The 19,191-nt window shown below is 38.6% G+C and overlaps 4 protein-coding genes across 4 annotated transcripts; 3 read left to right on the top strand and 1 right to left on the bottom strand.

Moving 5' to 3' along the window:
- Positions 1-3,509: 3,509 nt before the first annotated feature.
- Positions 3,510-5,172, top strand: LOC122019752 (3-ketoacyl-CoA synthase 6-like). The gene has a single exon (XM_042577261.1). The coding sequence runs from the start codon at positions 3,545-3,547 to the stop codon at positions 5,036-5,038; it is 1,494 nt and encodes a 497-aa protein (XP_042433195.1). The 5' UTR covers positions 3,510-3,544; the 3' UTR covers positions 5,039-5,172.
- Positions 5,173-6,958: 1,786 nt separating this feature from the next.
- Positions 6,959-9,674, bottom strand: LOC122019753 (probable protein phosphatase 2C 63). Its single transcript, XM_042577262.1, has 4 exons — positions 9,210-9,674; positions 8,754-9,124; positions 7,526-7,762; positions 6,959-7,454 (listed from the first exon to the last, which is right to left on the bottom strand). Exons 1-4 carry the CDS (start codon positions 9,445-9,447, stop codon positions 7,194-7,196), a joined length of 1,107 nt encoding a protein of 368 aa, XP_042433196.1. The 5' UTR covers positions 9,448-9,674; the 3' UTR covers positions 6,959-7,193.
- A 2,943-nt stretch (positions 9,675-12,617) lies between these two features.
- On the top strand, positions 12,618-13,540 carry LOC122020922 (microsomal glutathione S-transferase 3-like). Its single transcript, XM_042578969.1, has 3 exons — positions 12,618-12,865; positions 12,969-13,141; positions 13,220-13,540. Exons 1-3 carry the CDS (start codon positions 12,677-12,679, stop codon positions 13,296-13,298), a joined length of 441 nt encoding a protein of 146 aa, XP_042434903.1. The 5' UTR covers positions 12,618-12,676; the 3' UTR covers positions 13,299-13,540.
- A 2,056-nt stretch (positions 13,541-15,596) lies between these two features.
- On the top strand, positions 15,597-19,191 carry LOC122021815. The gene is made up of 5 exons (XM_042579975.1): positions 15,597-15,795; positions 17,174-17,268; positions 17,513-17,626; positions 18,857-18,961; positions 19,038-19,191. The coding sequence occupies exons 1-5, from the start codon at positions 15,774-15,776 to the stop codon at positions 19,158-19,160; spliced, it is 459 nt and encodes a 152-aa protein (XP_042435909.1). The 5' UTR covers positions 15,597-15,773; the 3' UTR covers positions 19,161-19,191.

Below are 19,191 nucleotides of genomic sequence, written 5' to 3'. Positions count from 1 at the left end.
GGATCGATGACGTGTTAGAAGGGGGTGAATAGCATTCGTGACTTTTTCACTCGTTTCAGAAAATACAAAGTAAACGCAATGGAAGATAGAGAGAAACATGAGAATAATCACTAACATTTTTTGTTACTTTGTTCGAAGCCTGTGGTGATTCCTACTCTAAGGCCCGCGATCGTTGATTGCTTACGTTGGACAATCACTATAAGTTCAGAAACACTTTACAAAGAAAACAATATTTACCGACAACAAATAAAAAATAGTTGATCGTCGATTGTCAGAGCAGCAGTTAGACATTGTTGAGTCGTTCCGTAGCAATGCACACGTAAGAAAAATGTTCTAAGTGTATTGTTCGAAGTGTTGGCCAAAACTCCTTTTTATAGCCACCTTAGACTTGATCCAGATCCACTGATCTCGGGATCAGGTTTGACCCGACTTTGATCGGTGGACTGATCTCCCGGATCGGTCGATCGATCCTGCCTGAATTGGCTCGGCTTCTTGTCCAGGTTCTGCTACTCGGATAGAAGTCTTCATTTGGTCGACCGATCCTGTCGTTTGATCGACCGATCCCCAGCTCATCTGGTCCAATCAACTCAGCTTGACCACGTCAATGACTATACACCGTTCGATCGATTGAACCCCAGGTTCAGTCGATCAATCCCTTGGTTGAACTCGATCAGCTCGCTTGAAATATGATCCTTCTGTTTGAGTGTTCGATCGACCGATTCAAACGCTCAGTCGATCAATCAAGGCCGAATCTAACCCTGCAAGAAATGTTAGTCTTCTACAAAACAGAATTAGACAAATAGCAAATAAAGTAATATGAAAGAATAACTTTTGGCAACCTTCGGACTGTCCGATTATGACTTTCGGATTCCCTCCAGAAATCCTAGGTCGAACCGAGTCCTACTGTTTCCTCAACGGGGAACGTGTTCTCACCTACTCCTCTCAGGAGAAGTTACCTATTACAAGATCGGTCCTCCAAACCGACTAGACTTTTGCTCAGCTCCCGAGACTTCAGATTTTTATGCTGGACGTCCGCTCCACGACTCGTCCAAACTTTCACCTGGTACACGACCACCAGGATTTTCACATAAAAGTCTCCGACTCTAAGATTTCGGTCAAAGTGTTCGATCCGCCAAGACTTACCACTTAGGATTATCACCCCTAGGACCTAGGATTACCTCCCCCTAGAATTCTTATTTATCTGATATCTAATAAGATTTTTACCTGAGAACACTTATAATTTTTCTTGTGAATTTAATCACACTTATTAAATATAAGATAACTTAACTTTAAATTATTTTTCAGTATCAAAATCCAAATTTAATTGTCTTGTAATTTTTAACAATAATTATATTATTTTATAAAGTGGTGGGATGTCATTTAATAAAAAAATTAATGAGAGATGTTCCTGAAAAAATTAGGCCTATTTTTTTTCCTTACTTAAAAGCTTCACTTTAATTTTTACTCAATTTAATGTCATCATGATCGTAAAAGACGAATACGCTCATTCCCAATGTCTCGATTAATTTGTCGCAGGATAACATAGAGAAGGTAAATCACGGATGACTACTAGTCTTTGGAATAATGACGAGTATATAAAAGAGATATTTATCTCAATTTTATTGAAATTCGAACCTTAAACCTCATTATGACAATACCACATACACTAACTAATACACCCATCCGAGGGCAATTTAGATTCATCACGAAACTTTATTAGTTGTCAAATTGATCACGACACATTGATCTTAGTAATTTATAAAAAAATAACAATTTTAGAAAATGATAGGAAGTGATATCAATCTTATGATTTTAAAATGCCAGCTAATTCATAGAAACTTAGAACTTTCTGAATTTAATCATATTTATTAAATAACAACACAACTTAATTTTAAATTATTTTTCATTATCAAAATCCAAATTTAATTGTCTGGTGCATTTTTTTACCAATAATTATATTATTTTATAAAATGATGGGATGTCATTTGATATTAAAATTAAAGTGCGTTGCTCCTTAAAAAACTAGGGGCATTCTTTTTCTTTGACTTTTGTCAAAAAGTTTTATTTTAATTTTTATCCAATTTTTAACCACGCAACTTAACTTTGAATTAATTTTCATTATCAAAATCTAAATTTAATTGTATGTGCTTCTTTTTACCAATAATTATATTATTTTATAAAATGGTGGGATGTCATTTGATATAAAAATTAAAGTGCGATGTTCCTGAAAAAATTAGAGCCATTTTTTTTCTTTTGGCTTTTGGCCAAAAAGCTTCATTTTAAATTTTATCCAATTTATCTCAGTATTATCACGAAAGAATTAAATCATAGAGATTATTAATCTTTAAAATAATAATTAAAATCTTAAATTTCATGATGATAACACCTCATATATTAATCATTAGATCTATCGATGATAATTTAGTTTCATCACGAAACGAAACTTTATTAGTTGTCAAATTGATCACGACACATTGATCTGTGTAATTTATGAAAAATAACAATTTCAGAAAATGATAGGAAGCGATATCAATCTTATGATTTTAAAATGCCAGCTAATTCATAAATTAATTGGCACCTTAATAATTAATAATATTAAGCATATTTATTATGCGAGTTATTTTTGGTAAAGAATTATGAAGAAGTAAATCCAAGTGTTTTGGTTCTGTGGGTCGAGTTGGGCACCAAGTCTCATTTTTCTTTATTTTATATTATTTTTATATAAAAAAAAATTAGATATGACGTAGGCTCGAGTCTATATGGAATAATAGTTACCAACATAGGTCATGTCAGACTCACACGAGCTCGAATTTGCTCCCGACACTTAACTCAAAGTAATGAGTCATGACCCGACCTGACATATATTAAATTGAAGTGATAATTAACTGATCATTTTATTTCTAAGGACGGCATTCTTAACGCCATTAAATAGCCTTCGTTTTCAGAGTGAACCATTCAGCTATCAAGTGTCCACACCTTTTAAGTTTCAGTTACTCTCCAACCCCCAACTCCCTCCTACCTTCACTTCCATATCCACACTCTTCCACACGAAACGATTATCATCATCATCATCTCCACCTAGTCGGCAAATCTCATACGAAAAAGCTGGGGGCAAAAGTTTCCTGTTATTTAGTCATATATCTTTATCGTTCTACGCTTTAATACTATTATTATTATTATTTCTTACTTAAATTTTTTATCTAAATTTTAAACGGATTGAATATATTGTAATAATTATAAAATCGTAGCTACTATCCAACATGTGGTAGTGATGCAGGGGATCCCAGTTTTGACACGGGAGGCAAGTTCACTTTGTGCGATCGCAGCAGCAGCCGCCAACTGACGATTTTAATGAAGCGATGGCAATGGGCAACCGTGTCTGTACTGGATGTTCGTCGCCTTTGTTGATGGTCCTCCTCATTTATCGCGCTCTTCTTCCCATCTACCTCCATTAATGTGGATAGTTGTCGCTGGTTGCGGCTCTTTAAATCTTCTCTCTCTCGCTCATCATTTGGATCAAAATCTGTGATCGGAGATCGAGATCATGTCGAGCAGAGCGCCATTGCCGCAGTTCTCGAGCTCGGTGAAGCTCAAGTATGTGAAACTCGGGTATCAGTACTTGGTGAACAACTTGCTCACGTTTCTGCTGGTGCCGGTGATGTTCGCCGTGACTCTGGAGGTCGTCCGGCGGGAACCGGAGGAGTTGCTGGCCCTGTGGCAGGCGCTGCACTTCGATCTCATCCAGATTCTGTGCTCGCTCTTCGTGATCGTGTTCGCCGGCACCGTCTACTTCATGTCGCGGCCGCGGCCGGTGTACTTGGTGGACTATGCCTGTTTCAAGCCGCCGGCGTCGTGCCGCGTGCCGTTCTCGACCTTCATGGAGCACACGCGGCTGATCAACTCCGACGAGAAGAGCGTGCAGTTCCAGATGCGGATCCTGGAGCGGTCGGGGCTCGGCGAGGAGACCTGCCTGCCGCCGGCCAACCACTACATCCCTCCGAGACCCACCATGGAGGCTTCCCGGGCCGAGGCGCAGCTCGTCATCTTCTCCGCCATCGACGACCTGCTACGGAAAACAGGGCTGAAGCCCAAGGACATCGACATACTCGTCGTCAACTGTAGCCTCTTCTCGCCGACGCCGTCTCTGTCGGCGATGATCATCAACAAGTACAAGCTCCGTAGCAACGTGCGCAGCTTCAACCTCTCCGGCATGGGCTGCAGCGCTGGGCTGATCTCCGTCGACCTGGCGCGCGACCTGCTGCAGGCGCACGCCAGCTCCAATGCGCTGGTGATCTCCACCGAGATCATCACCCCCAATTTCTACTCCGGCCACCAGCGCTCGATGCTGCTGCCCAACTGTCTCTTCCGGATGGGCGCGGCGGCGATCCTGCTGTCGAACCGCCGGCGGGACGCCCGGCGAGCCAAGTACCGTCTGGTCCACGTGGTGCGCACGCACAAGGGAGCCGACGACAGGGCATACCGGTGCGTGTACGAGGAAGAGGACGGCGAGGGCCACTCGGGGATCTCGCTGTCGAAGGACCTGATGGCGATCGCCGGCGACGCGCTGAAGGCGAACATCACCACCATCGGCCCGCTGGTGCTGCCGATGTCGGAGCAGGTCCTCTTCTTCTTGACGCTGGTGGGGAGGAAGGTCTTGAACACCAAGTGGAAGCCGTACATCCCGGACTTCAAGCAGGCGTTCGAGCACTTCTGCATCCACGCCGGCGGGCGGGCGGTGATCGACGAGCTGCAGAAGAACCTGGAGCTGTCGGAGGAGCACGTGGAGGCGTCGCGAATGACGCTGCACCGGTTCGGGAACACGTCGAGCAGCTCGCTCTGGTACGAGCTCAACTACATCGAGTCGAAGGGGAGGATGCGGCGGGGAGATCGCGTGTGGCAGATCGGCTTCGGCAGCGGCTTCAAGTGCAACAGCGCCGTGTGGAAGTGCCTGCGGACGGTGAATCCGCCGGTGGACGGGCCGTGGGCCGACTGCATCCACCGCTACCCCGTCAACATCCCGGAGATCGTCAAGCTCTGATCACAATTCGATCGTAGCCTTCGCCGCCGCCTCCATTGCTTGTTTTTTCAGATATGAATCGTGCATGTGGTTATATTAATAGTTACAAATCAAGTTGCAAATGAATACAAATCAGAGTAATATCTCATGAATAACTCAAAGTCATCAACAGACGTGGTGGTAAAGTCAACACTCAGAGTCGTCTAAGCAGTCCAGTCAATTGGAGCGATCTAACCAGACCGATCGGATCTTGAGTCCTCGAAGGTGTCAAACTGACTTCTCGAAGAGGTTGAGCCGAATCCTTAAAGAGGTCGCAAGACCTCAAGGTGATTTACATCATTTAGTCTAGCCGATCCCCTTTGAGAGCAAGGGTCAATCGGACGTTGGAAGGGACTCAATCGACATAACATGATGACGTATTAATGGCCTATCAGCTCAACATTCCTTTTTAACATTTTGTTTAACCATTATCGGGAAATTAGAAAAATATTCTCTATGTAAATTGTACATCGAAAACTTCTACCCCGCAAAGCGTAGGAATTTCAAGCCTATTCTAAGAAAGATGTCAGAGTGTCATAATAATTGACCATATTTTAACAATGCATCGGAGAGGGAAAAGGTAACATTATATAAGATGGTCTCAATCTATAGGTGCAGGTGTGCGGCTTCGTTATTAAAGTTTATTATTCAGTGTTATTGTTCTTCATCTTTTCCACCACTGTTTGCTTTACTTGAACGTCATAATGCTTGAGCCAGAACCTCTCTCTAGTCCGATGATTGATATTTTTTTATTCTAGTTCTTCTCCTTAATACGTTGGTTCGCTTACAGAACCAGATTCCTCACGTCCAAAGTTTGCTTGTGGTCAACAACGAAGCCAATTGTCCAACATGTCATCATCCTCGATTTCAGACATGATCACATTCAAGCATCGCATGAAATGATATGGGCTTTAAGTGTGTATAATTTACTAATCGAATTATCGTGTAGGCGAACTAGAGGAAAAGCCGTCTACCTACCTTCCGATCGGACGTTGGAAGGGACTCAATCGGCATAACATGACGGCGTATTAATGGTCTATCGGCTCAACATTCCTTTTTAACATTTTGTTTAACCGTTATCGGGAAATTAGGAAAATATTCCCTATGTAAATTGTACATCGAAAACTTCTACCCTACAAAGCGTAGGAATTGCAAGCCTATTCTAGGAAAGATGTCAGAGTGTCATAATGATTGATCATATTTTAACAATGCATCGAAATTTATGCAGAGGGGAAAAGTAACACTATATAGAAGATCTCCCTCTATAGGTGCAGATGCGCAGCTTCTCTATTAAAGTTTATTATTCGATGTTGTTATTCTTCATTTTCTCCACCACCGCTTGCTTTACTTGAGCATCGAAATATCCGAGCTAGGACCCCTCTCTCTAGCCCGGTGAGTGATATTTTTGGCTTATAGTTCTTGTCCTTAATACGCTAGTTCGCTTACAGAACCAAATTCTTCACGTTCAAAGTCTCCTTGTGGTCAACAACGAAGCCAATTGTCTATTACACCATCATCCCCGATTTCAGACATGATTACATTCAAGCATCGCATGAAATGATATGGGCTTTAAATGGGTATAAATTACACTTCGAATTTAACAAGAGGTCTACCTACCTTCAGAACAGAAGTTGATCAAAATCGAATCAATAGTGTTGTAGCAACTAAGGACAATAACTACTATAATTGTAGCAACAATGTCATAGCTATTATAACTATTTTAAAATAATTTTAACTAATTTGATTTTGTTAGATAGTTTGAGTAATTTTAATTGAATTCATAAATAATATTGGTCACACCATAATTGCTATAATAACATTAGAATCTTAGTTTTTTTGGAATGAAAAGTATGCAAGAGGGCATCCTTCTGAATTTTGCACAAATATATCGAATCTTCGATATGAAAAAAACACGCATAGTCAGAATAAATTGATTTCGACAAGGAACAAAAGAACAAAAAAAAGAAAAGTATATCAAGTGCTCAAACACCTCCTCCAACCCTAAACCAAAGATTATTGACATCTTCATCTCAGTTTTCGATATGTGCAGTGCTTATTCAGGAACAAGATGCTATTCACATGTGGTCAGTCAATACTGCAGTTGTGCCGCGAAGTTTCGATCGATCCTGCACTCGTCTCACCAAAGGGGCTTTTTCGATTCACCTGAATGCAGAGAGTAGATGTCGACTGGCACTTTCGTGCAGTTGTGCACGCTTGTGCCACTGAACTTGGAACGGCCTGCTTGATGGAGCTGGTCGAGATAGATCACTATGACAGTTATGTCATCGTGGAAATGGCGCCGTATTCCCTTCTCGATCTGTCTGATATCGTCGTATCTCATCTCTCGTTTTCTTGCGGCCTCACAAAGAGCAGCTTTCACCAACCTCTTTGCTATTCCCTGCATAGGAAGAACATCTTTAGAGACCCTGATAGAGAAGAATTCTAGAGATAAGGATCTAAACTGTCTACCGTTCTTGGGTTCTTGAAAACTATTTCGGCTGCGGCTTCATCACTTAACTGCTCCCAGAGTCCGTCCGATGCAAATATCAAAAATTTGTCGTGCGGCTTGAGCTTATGAACCTTTATCGATGGCTCTGCGGTGATGACAGGCCTTTTCAATCGAAGAGGAGACACGATTTGCTGGAACATTGGATCTTCACCGAAATCAGGTTTCTTTAGGTAGATATCTCCGATAGACCTGGACACCTTATCGAGCAAGAAGAAAAATTTACTTTAACATTCAAAAATGACAACTTTGCAACTTATACATTTGAGTCACCAATGGTAGACCAACTTTCATATGGATGAACATGTTTGACAACTTTGCAACTTATACATTTGAGTCGCCAATGGTAGACCAGCTTTCATATGGATGAACATGTTTGAAGTTGAAAGAGTATACGGTTTGCAACTTATTGAAATTGGGGTTCTTTAGGTAGATATCTCCGATAGAACTAGACACCTTACCGACAAGCAAGAAGAAGGATTTACTTTTAACATTCAAAAAATGGCAACTTTGTAACTTTTGCCCAATACATTCAATCCCAAAATGGTACACCAATTTTCATATGGAAGAACATGCTTGAACTTGAAAGAGTATACAACTTATTGAAATTGGGTTTCATTAGGTCCAATCAACCTAGACACCTAACGAGCAAGAAGAAGGATTTACTTAACATTCAAAAATGAAGAAGGATTTACTTTGCAAACTTATGGCCAATACAGTTGGGCCCCAAACGGTGGACCAAATTTCATACTAAAGAACAGAATCGGGTTTCTTTCGGCAGATATCTCCAAACGACCTAGACACCTAAGAAGCACAAAGACGGATTAACTTAACATTCAGAAATGACAACTTCGCAACTTATGTCAAATACATTTGCATCGCAAACGGTAGACCAAATTTCATATGGAAGAACATGTTGACTTTGAAAGAGCATACAGTTTACAATGAACATAAAGGGGGCAATTAGTACTAGTATTTCGGTTAGTATTGAGTTCTAAAAGACAGTCTATATGCGAATTTGTCGAATTAAGGTATGATAATTCAGGCATTACGATCGTTTAACAGAGGAGATATCATCTGAATGATTCAATTGTACCATAAGATTGTTAATAATCACCAGAAAAAGAAGCTGAAAATGACTGAAGGTAGCAACTGAACTTGGCAAAAGGAAGAAGGCCATGATTTTGTTACCTGAATTATCCCTTTTATTCGCCAGGCACCGCGAGTGTGGACGATGATCTGGTCATCGTCGGGATGCAGCTCCAGCACCTCCCTCCTCACTTCCTCCACCGCCACGTTGTGGTCTGTCGACAGCCGCTCGGCGACCACGGACTTGTTGTTGCCCAAGCTTCGGCGGCCGAGGACGGCCCTGGAGTCCCCTAGGTTGGCCACGTAGACGACGTCGCCGGCGATGGCGCCGACGAGGCAGCAGGAGCCCACCGCAGCCATCTGCGGCAGGGTCGGTAGGGACCTCCTCACCAGTTGCACGAAGTCCTCCTCCGTCGCGCGGAAGGCCTTCTTGATCACCTCCGCCGATACGCCGCCGTGCTCCGAAGCGAACCCTAGAAAGATCAGACATTGATGAGATTGACGCGTCAAGATTCGATTTTGGCGACGGAATCGACGAGGGGAGGAAGAGGGCAGTACGGTCGAGGTAGGGGAGAAGGCGATCGCTGACGAAGCGAGCCGCCTCGGGGCCACCGTGGCCGTCGAAGACGCCGACGAAGGTGGCGGAGGGGGAGGCGAGCACCTGGCCCTGGTCCTCGAGGGATTTGTTGGCCTGAACGACGGCCACGGAGAACTCACCGGCGCCATGGGGCTCGAGGCCCACATCCCACATCAAACCATCCCCGCCGCCGCGCCGCCCAAAGCACGAATCCAGCATCGCCGCCCAGTTTCAAGAACCAAAAAGCCAGGACCTTTCTCCGCCGCCGCCGTCACCTCCAACGCAGAGAGCTTTACTCGAAAAGGAACCCGCCCAAAGGCCCGCCTTTGTAGCCGGCGCCGAAGGCAACGGAAAGCGAGAGGTGTGAAAACAGAGGCGGTCGACGCTGAAAGGGAGGAACGTTGAATGCGTGGAGGAAGCAAAGTGGAAGAACGATTTGGACTCCTCGCGACGCCTTTCGTTTGACTCGCTGAGCCGGGAGACGCCCATTGCGAGCTAGCTGGTTGGTGCGGTTGGTGAGCGCTAGCACATTGTTTAGAACCAGTTGCAGTGGTAATTCTGAGGAGAAAAAAACAAGACAATTTACTTTAAAAGATAATTACTTTTTTAAAAAATTATTTCTCTTAGTATTTAATTCATAGAAACAGTGCAACAGTCTAATGACAAGACATCATTCTTAAATATATTTTTTTTCTGATATGTTTTAAAGAAAACTTTGTATGTGGTCCTCATTGATAAATATAATTTTGTATGTATTATTTATTGAAAAAAAATTTTATTTTCACTCTGGTCTAATATATTTATCTAATTATCTCTGATATTTTAAGTATAAAAATCTAAAAAAATCGTACTCAATTTAATAGAAAATATACTCTCGATTCTAGTTTAAAATGCTGAATTTAATAGGAATTATACTTATTTTTAGATTATTTATACCTAAAAAAATATGAAGAACAATTTTAATAGAAAATATATTCGAATAACTGATGTTTAAGTAGAATTATATATATTTTTAGACCTTTTGTACCTAAAAAATTTGAGGGCAATTAGGTCACAATATTTGTACAAGGGAGTTGAAGTAAATAAAACTTTACATGCAGGGAGTGGAAATAAAGTTTTTTATGAATAGGGATTGTATGTAAAATTCAAGTTGTGATTATGAATTTTTCTCCTCTTTACCGATGTTTTAATAGGCAATTGATTTAAAAACATTATATATTTTTTTTATTTATTTTAATAGACAATAGATCAGTTATCCTAAATTAGTCATGATGTCAATTAATTAATAATAATAATAATAATAATAATAATAAAATAGCTCGAGTAATTATAGACTTTGTTGTAGAATGGTTTGATTTTAAGGATGGAACTCAATAAGAAGAAACGGTTTGATCCTTGGGCGTTCGATGCAAAAAGGATTTGTGGCTCTTGAATAAAAGAATTCGAGTGTTCATAAATGAAGGTTTGATCAAGAGGGAAGACCATATAAGAGGAGAAGGTTTACATGGGACGATCATTAATAACCGTTGCAGATGGGACGTCATAATGATAGTCGTTATTTCGGTAGAGGAGATAAAAGATATGATGATTTTTTTCAAATAATCTTTTTCACTCCATCACGTATTTATTTTGTCTCTCTCAACAACAACAAGTTTTAGGGCAATTAAAAAATCTTCCTATAAATCTCAAATCTAATCTTAGATGCTCTTATTGACGCATTGGATGATGTTCTTATTTAAGCATTAGAGGAATTATGCTGGAAAAAGCCGACTCGCTCTTACTGGGTGCTAACTTTGAGAAGGAAGAGGAGTCATTTGTTGGGTTAGGAAAGAAAATGAGCACTCGATTATTTATTTATTTATTTTTTTTTTTTTGATAAAAGATGAATATATCCGTCTCTAGTATTGACTACTAATATTTGAAATAGTAATTACCACATAAGAGAGATATTTATCTTAACTTTATCGAGATTCGAACCCCAGATCTCTTGATGACAACATCTCATATATTAGCCACTAGACCTTCTCGAGAGGATTCGATTTCTTGATCTATAAACAAGTGGATTAGTAGATAAGGACTATTTATAATTATAGTTGGATCGTATCAGTGATCCGGACATAATTGATTATGATTTTTTCTTAGATTCACTGTTCTCTCTAAATTATAGTTTGGGACGGGACGGGACGGGTGGTCAGAAGCCTTTGGCAGTTCTCCGATCACCCGTCTCAACTCAAATTATAACATGGGGAGGACAATGAATCCAAGAAAGAATTTCAATTAATTATAGTCGGATCACGATCACGATCACGATCCGATCGTAATTACAAGTAGTTCATCACCTGGTACACAAGGGCAGAGCCAAGTTCAACGCCACCCCGGCTACAACCCGAGAACCGATAGCATATTTACTGTAGATTTAATGTGATTTAATGTCGGAGATTCGAAAAAAAAATAGGAGAGCAAAAGGAAGCAACCCGGGGGACGACATCGACACTGTCGCTTGTAGCCAACCGCCCACGATCAGCCCGGGTAAATCACCCGGGCTGGCTCCACCATTGCTGGTACAAAAAAAATTTTGTGGACAAGAGTGTCTCCCACTCAACCATAGGTATCTAAATTTTATTATAATATCATTATACTACATTAGAATTATTATTTTTTTCTTTTTAAATGTCTATTCACCTTTTTCATTTAATATTATTATGTACCCGTGTTATATGTACAATATAATATATAAATATATGTAAATTAATATTAACAGACTTTTTTCATAAAAAATTAATAATTTTTTACGTTTAAATTTTTACTCTAACTATAAAAAATTTACTATTCTCAATTTCTCTGAAACGGGATGATTGATCTAGAAAATCTCGAATCACTTCTAATTAAAGTCAATTGATAAAAGTCTTTTAACATGATTCGAATTAAAGTCAATTCAAATCTTTTAACTATATCTATACACTCAAATAATAGTAAATTGAGAGTAAGAATTTTTAAACTTACAAAGCTTGTTATAAGATTAAGATACTGATACCCACTAATAAGGCCAAAGGGATGGTTAAGAATTCCGTGGTTAAAAAATATATTATACCGTTAGATAAATATAACGGGAATATAATAAGTGTTTTTAAAATTATGAAAATTAGGTAGTCAAATATTGAGTTTTTCTCAGAAAAATACAGGATATTATAAAATTTACACCCGTAATCATTCCCTTTAGAAGCTTCCAGATGGTTCTCCCACAGCAAGTATACCAAAAAAATTTCTTTTCTCGTCCAGTCAACGCTATGCGGAACCAAATCGGCGGCCTTCCAGATGGTCAACGCCGGCGAGAACACGGCATTCCTCCTCCACCCCCGGGAATCATGGAGGAGGATTAATTCGAGCAGATCGGCCACTCCTCCCTCCCCAAGGCAAAGGCAAAAGGCGAAGGATCAAGCAGGTAGCCATGGCGATGACCTTCGAGCTCTCCGGCGACTACGGCTACGTCGTCCTCGTCCTCGCCGCCTACATCTTCTTCAACTTCTGGATGTCCATCCAGGTCCTGCTCGCCCGCGAGAGGTACAACGTCGACTTTCCGACGATGTACGCGCTGGAGTCGGAGAACAAGGACGCCAAGCTCTTCAACTGCATCCAGGTGAGTGGCCTCTTCCCGCTCTAATTATCCCGGAAGAACTCGCGCCGTCCGATCGGTCGCAAATTCTCAATCTCATGCCGTTTCGCCGGAACCGGAATCGCAGAGAGGCCACCAGAACTCGCTGGAGATGATGCCGGCGTTCGTGGTGACGCTGCTCCTCTCCGGGCTCTACTGCCCCGTCGGAGCAGCTGCGCTCGGCGTCGTGTACACCGTCGGCCGCTACTACTACTTCAAAGGCTACGCCACCGGCGTGCCGGACAACCGCCTCACCGTCGGGTACTCATCCTCTGTCTTTTTCCCTCCGTCTCTCCCCTGTTTACTAGGACGGATTGTGATGCTTCTTGTTTACTGCAGGCGGTTCGCCTTCATGGCTCTGTTGGGGCTCATGATTCTGACTACGGTGGTCGGAGTTAGACTCGTCCTCAGCCGATGAATCCGATCCAAATTCGATAACACACGATGGTTTTATTGAACTAAATAATGATATTATCTTTCTTTCTTCCTTCTTCGTTTCTAAGTATGAATTTATATGCACGGATGTTTTAGATTGTACTATCATTCTTGAGAAGTTAAACTCATAGTATTTAGAAAGTAATTTTTTGGTCCTTGATTTGTAATTTTAATATTTATGTTGTGGTTGATTAAATTTTTAGTTGTATTTATAGAATTACACTTTGAAGTTCCTCTGTTCAATCCTTTTTATTCTTCTGATTGCTAGATATCTCATTCGCATACATTCCTCGAGCCTCCCGTGTGTTAGAGACAAAATATCAAATAATTTTGAGTTGGAACAGCTTAAAATTTTGAAATTCCATTGGTGAAATGTGAAGAACATTGACTACTAGATCATCAATATTATCTAAAGTCAACATTGAAAACCAATTGACTCTTTTTTAAAGGTTTGATTCGGAAATCTTACAAAAGGTTTTTTTTTTTTTTTTTTTTTTTTTTTTTTTTTTTTTTTGAGGTTTCGAAGATTTTTTTCTGTTATTTTTTTTCTTCCAATTTTAACATCTTAGGATTTTAGATTTATTCAAATAATTATTTAATTGATGCGAAAGATTATTATTTATTTTGCATCCAATTTATTTCGGTTAAATTTGAAGAATGATTTTTCTTCGTTTGTCCATTTCTTATGTCTTATTTTCTTTGAAATCCCTAAGTGAAATTCAATTTTCAAAATAATTGACATTACATCAAATGAAACTATAATGTTCCCATATTTGAAATGTGGATTATATTTATAGGTCTTTTGGCGATGTTGTTTTTTATTTGATTTGTCCAAGTTGAGAGCAATATGATTGTCCCTTCTATAGGAATTTCCAAACTTCAACAGTCCAAAATTTTGAAAAACTAAAAAAATAAAAATTGTTTGGTGAAACGTGAAGAACGCTACCAAATACCAACCTAATTGTCAAGATTTTCTAAACGATTTGTCAAATGTTAAGTTGGAAAAGCAATTGAATTCGATCCTACTCAAAAACATCGAACTTGCACTTGGTTACTAGAGGTTTTCCCATAACCTTCTAATGTGATTGCTAGTGGGGCTATCGCTCGATGGAGCTACAATAATAATACTCATGGTGACAACACTATGAGATTAATTGAAATTATCATTTTTACAGTAACAATACTCAAAGTCCATGAGAATCTTATTATAGGAACACAAATTTTAAAAACCTAATAATCTTAGCAATTTACATTAGCATACGCTAAGTATGATATTAAAAGTATGATACATCAATAATAAATTAAAGGATGTATCTATAACAAGATATAAGTAATATTGAAAATCGAAACAGTAACTAATGGAGAATTAATTTAATCTAAATCTATCACAAAGGACTATTGCTTCTTATTTATTATCAAAGATTCTGCAAACATAGCGAAAGCCTTCCATATGATTGAGTCGACAATCTTAGGACCTTCTCAATCGGAGAGAAGAATCAAGAGGAAAAGAGCACAATTTAATATACCATAAATGAACTATATCTCTTCCTTTATACCTTATCCAACCTATACGGACTATCCATAATAAAATTCATTGCTCGTTAACAATTTATTAATGTTAATTAACCGAGCTACTTGATCTTGTGTAGATCTATTTAATCTAAATCTTTTTATATGAAATCAAGTATTAGATTTAAATTTCTTTAATAATAATTAATTATATATTAATTAAGTGTAACTCTATTTTATGGAGATTAAATATTATCTAATTTATTATTATTATTTTTTAGATTGTACCTGCTTGTGATCTGGCCTACATCAAAGGCTGTAGCTCGACTTGGGCTGTGCTTGACATGGCTCAATAAGCCGACATTAGACTTGGTTTGACTCATGAGTTTACTGTATGTGTTAAAAATTTAAAAATATTTTCAAATTTTAATAAAAAATTTAAATATATATTTTAAATTATGATTTTTTATAATTTTATAATTTTTATTTTTTTTTCAAATGTCAACTTTAATTGTCAGCAATCCGTTATCAATGCTTCGGATGATATATCCATTAAGCTCCCAAATCCATGACTTCGATATCTCACCCCATTGTGTACGCACGAACTACATGAGTTGAACGGTCGCGCCGACGACTCATCATCCAATAACGACGCGGGTACAGAATGCAACCCAAACAGTCCCTTTCACAAAGCACCGTCAAGCCGGTCCCCCAGCAACCGCCTCCTCGAATCAACGGCTTCGAAGCTTCGCCACCAGTTGAATCTCCAAGTTTTTGCCCTTCCCTCTGCTCGATTCCGATCTCTCCGTGCGAAATGCTCGCCTCGCATCTGTAGACGACGGTGCTTTGCTTGCTTTGGATCGAGTTCTTCTTGCTGTTCTTATTGGGGAAGGATGTGATAAGGTTGGAGCGGGAGTCCGTCATTCCGGTGTTGAAGCCCAAGCTCATCATGAAGCTGACCAGTCTCATCGGTAATGAATGCTTCCCTTTTTTCTAGGGTTTTTTTGATGAACTTGCAGAGTTTTTTTTCCCCTTTTCATTTTTGTGTTTAGGGTTGTTGTTTCTGCGTTCTCTGTTGTCCAGTTGTAAAGAATAATGTATTTAGCCAGTTTTTATAAGAAAGCTTCTTTATTTCTTCTGTATGTTGGCTATTTGAAGATGAGAAACCGGATTTGAAATCAGGGTAAATTGGTGTTTCCTCTATATTCAAATTCACCAAAAATGGATGCGTAAGGATGAGACCAAAGTGGATCTGTTTTCACTTTGTATGTTACTTCATGGAGAAAAATTCAGGTTGTATTTTCTTTACTTTTACTATTCTACTTCTGGATTGAGCTTATCTGCATCAGGGCTAGCTGACACATCAGTTGATGCACTAAGTTTTAGGGTTAAGCTATCTAGAGAGTTCAGTGAAAGAGAACACTCTTCCTTACTTGTGGTTTGGGGACAATGCCCTCAAACTGATATGAAATTCTTCGGCAGAAATGAAATTGTGTCATGTTGACCCTATCAGGTGTCCACTCGGTCCAACATGGTATTGTGCTGCTCCTAACTGGCGTTTTCTTTATGTGACCTAGGTTTCTTGATCTTGTCTCTGGAACTTACTAATTATTGATTTTAACTTTTGTTTGACTCTGCAATTATTTTAAAATTATCTGATGTTTATGGAATCCTGCGTGTTATTTTTGAACTCCTATCTTATAACTGTGTAATAGCAGTTTGGTGTGATGTGCATTTGTTGGAGACAATAAGAGCTTTTGTGATGCAGCCAGGATTTAAGCAAACTTGTTTAACCATATAAAATATTTTTTATTGATCTTTTTTTTTTTTTTTGTGTCTTTGTCTTCTTTGTTTTCTATGTTTATTACGTTTGAGGCATCTATATGGTGGTTGTGTTTTTGGTGACAAAGGAGTATCACCTAACTATGTTACTCAATTATGGTCATATAGTGTCCATAGAACACAGTAAAAATAGGTTTAAATTATCATTGAGATAGTTCATAGTGAAAATATTGCTACTGCGCTACAAAAGGTTTAACAAAAGAAATCATAGAAAGAAAGATGTTAGTTTATGGCACATAATAATTTATTATAACCCAACTATCATAATTGATGTATCAAGTGGAATAGTATTTTCCAAATCTAATGCTTAAACAGCCCATTTAAGTTAAAAAAACTGTGTTATGTTTTTTCTATATTTGACTAATAGTTTGTTGAATTGAATGTGCCTTGTCCCTTTCTTCATCTGTCTGAGTCTACTTTGCAGATGTTGGAATCTGTAGTAATATGTGCTTCAGCTTTTACTGATTTCTTGATGGCTTTGAAACTTTTGCCTTTATTACTTTCTAGAGCATTCTACTGACCAAACCGAGTTTGTCAAGCTATGCAAGAGAGTTGAGTACACTATTCGTGCATGGTATCTTCTACAGTTTGAAGATTTGATGGTACCTTCTCATGTCCTTATGACATTTATGCAAGAAATATACATCAATGAATATTTAAATCATTAATATTTTTTATTAAAAGTTTGCCTAATTATGTCTCCGCAATGAATTTTAAATTTTCATAACAATGCAAAATCTATACTAATATAGTAACTTTCATATACTAATTTTAATGTCTTTTCTGTGTATGCAAATAAAAATTTGGATATTTTCATTAACATACAAATTTCAATTGTGTCTGCAGCAACTTTACTCATTGTTTGACCCTATTCATGGTGGTCAGAGATTGAAACAGCAGAACCTACCTTCACAAGAGATAGATGGTCTGGAACTGAATTTCCTGAAATGTTTTTTTCAGGTTTGTCAATTGACATCTAACATTTGTGTCATATTATTATATTTTTGCTAACAAAATAAAAGTCAATCAACTTGGAGAAAAACTATGAAAGTTAACTTGTTACTGAAAGAATATAGTACGGTTTAATAACTTGTTGGAGTTTGGTACATGAATCCATTCTAAAGGATATTTACAAGTCATATACATGCATGTGAGCACCTCTTTTGTTTGATTATTTGACTCATAAATAACCTACTTTCTCAATCACAATGTTCATCATCCAAGATCTGATTTTTCTCTACACGAATCCAATATGTCAGGGTTATTAGCTCAAAAACATAAGAATGTTCAGGAAGTATGAATGTGTCTTTGCTAGAGATCTAGAACTGATATGACTAAGCTATTATTATGCAAGTCAGTTATTTTGTTTAATCCACAACTCTGCTGTTTGGTCAGATTTTACAACATTTGAGACCTAAATGTACATGATTATCTAGTCCATCCATACCGAGGCAGATCCTAGGAAAAGATTTGGAGTAGTTACAATCTGATTTAATTAATCCATTTTACTTTGTTGCAAAGGCCCACAATGAGGGTAATGCCAGGACAAGGCCAAAATTGAAAAATAACTGTGTACTTTGGTATGAATTCGCTCCAATTTGTTTCCTTTTATTCTGTCTGTTCATCTCATTTCCAGTGTTTTTTTTTGTTTATTCCTCTTCTCCCTCTCTATTTCCTTGTCTATCTCTAATTCTCTACTCCATTTTCTATTAACACAGTTTTCCTTTTCTTTCACATCTGTCTTCTTTGTAGTTCATATTGTGTTGGTTTATGAGTTGGCAATTCCTACTTGCTGATCTTCACCAACATGTGCTAGCTTGTGAAACGTAAACTAGCACAACATTTATTTGTGTGCTTTGGATTTGCTATAACATGCCAAATTTATTCATGATGACTCTGATTGATATATATAATGTAAAGAAAAAACACAATTAACAGAGACATCTTCTAATTTACCACTTTTTTTTTTCACCCTTTTTAATGTTATGACCCATTTTTATGCTAAGAATGCCTTTTAAAATCCCATAATACCACAAAAATGACTGGAAAAACAAAGGCCTGTGTCAAGCGGTTACCTTCTGTTTCATTTTTGCTTCATCATTAGTTTGAGTATTAGCTTTGATGCTGAGTTAATATCCTTTTTGCCTTTTAAACCTACATACCACTACCGATTGGCACTGATTGTGGCAGGTAATGAAAAAGAGCAATTTCAAACTAGTTACTGATGAAGAAATGAAAGTTGCACAATCTGGGCAGTATCTCTTAAACCTTCCGATCAAAGTTGATGAATCAAAGGTTCAAACAATAATTCATTGCCTTTTATTCGCTTGCCTTTCATTTTAGCTTAATTTGACACATTGTTAAAATGTAGCTGGACAACAAACTTTCGCCGATGTATTTTAAGGATCATCCTCATGAGAACCTCCCTAGTTTTTCTGATAAGGTATTATTCAAAACTTTTATCTACAATCTTTTGCTTCTGTTACAAAGTTGAGAAATTTTTTAAATTTTCAACTTTTCTGATA

The sequence above is a fragment of the Zingiber officinale genome, chromosome 9A (assembly GCF_018446385.1).
Source record: "Zingiber officinale cultivar Zhangliang chromosome 9A, Zo_v1.1, whole genome shotgun sequence".
Taxonomy (NCBI): domain Eukaryota; kingdom Viridiplantae; phylum Streptophyta; class Magnoliopsida; order Zingiberales; family Zingiberaceae; genus Zingiber; species Zingiber officinale.
This window is presented reverse-complemented; position numbering and strand designations above follow the sequence as displayed.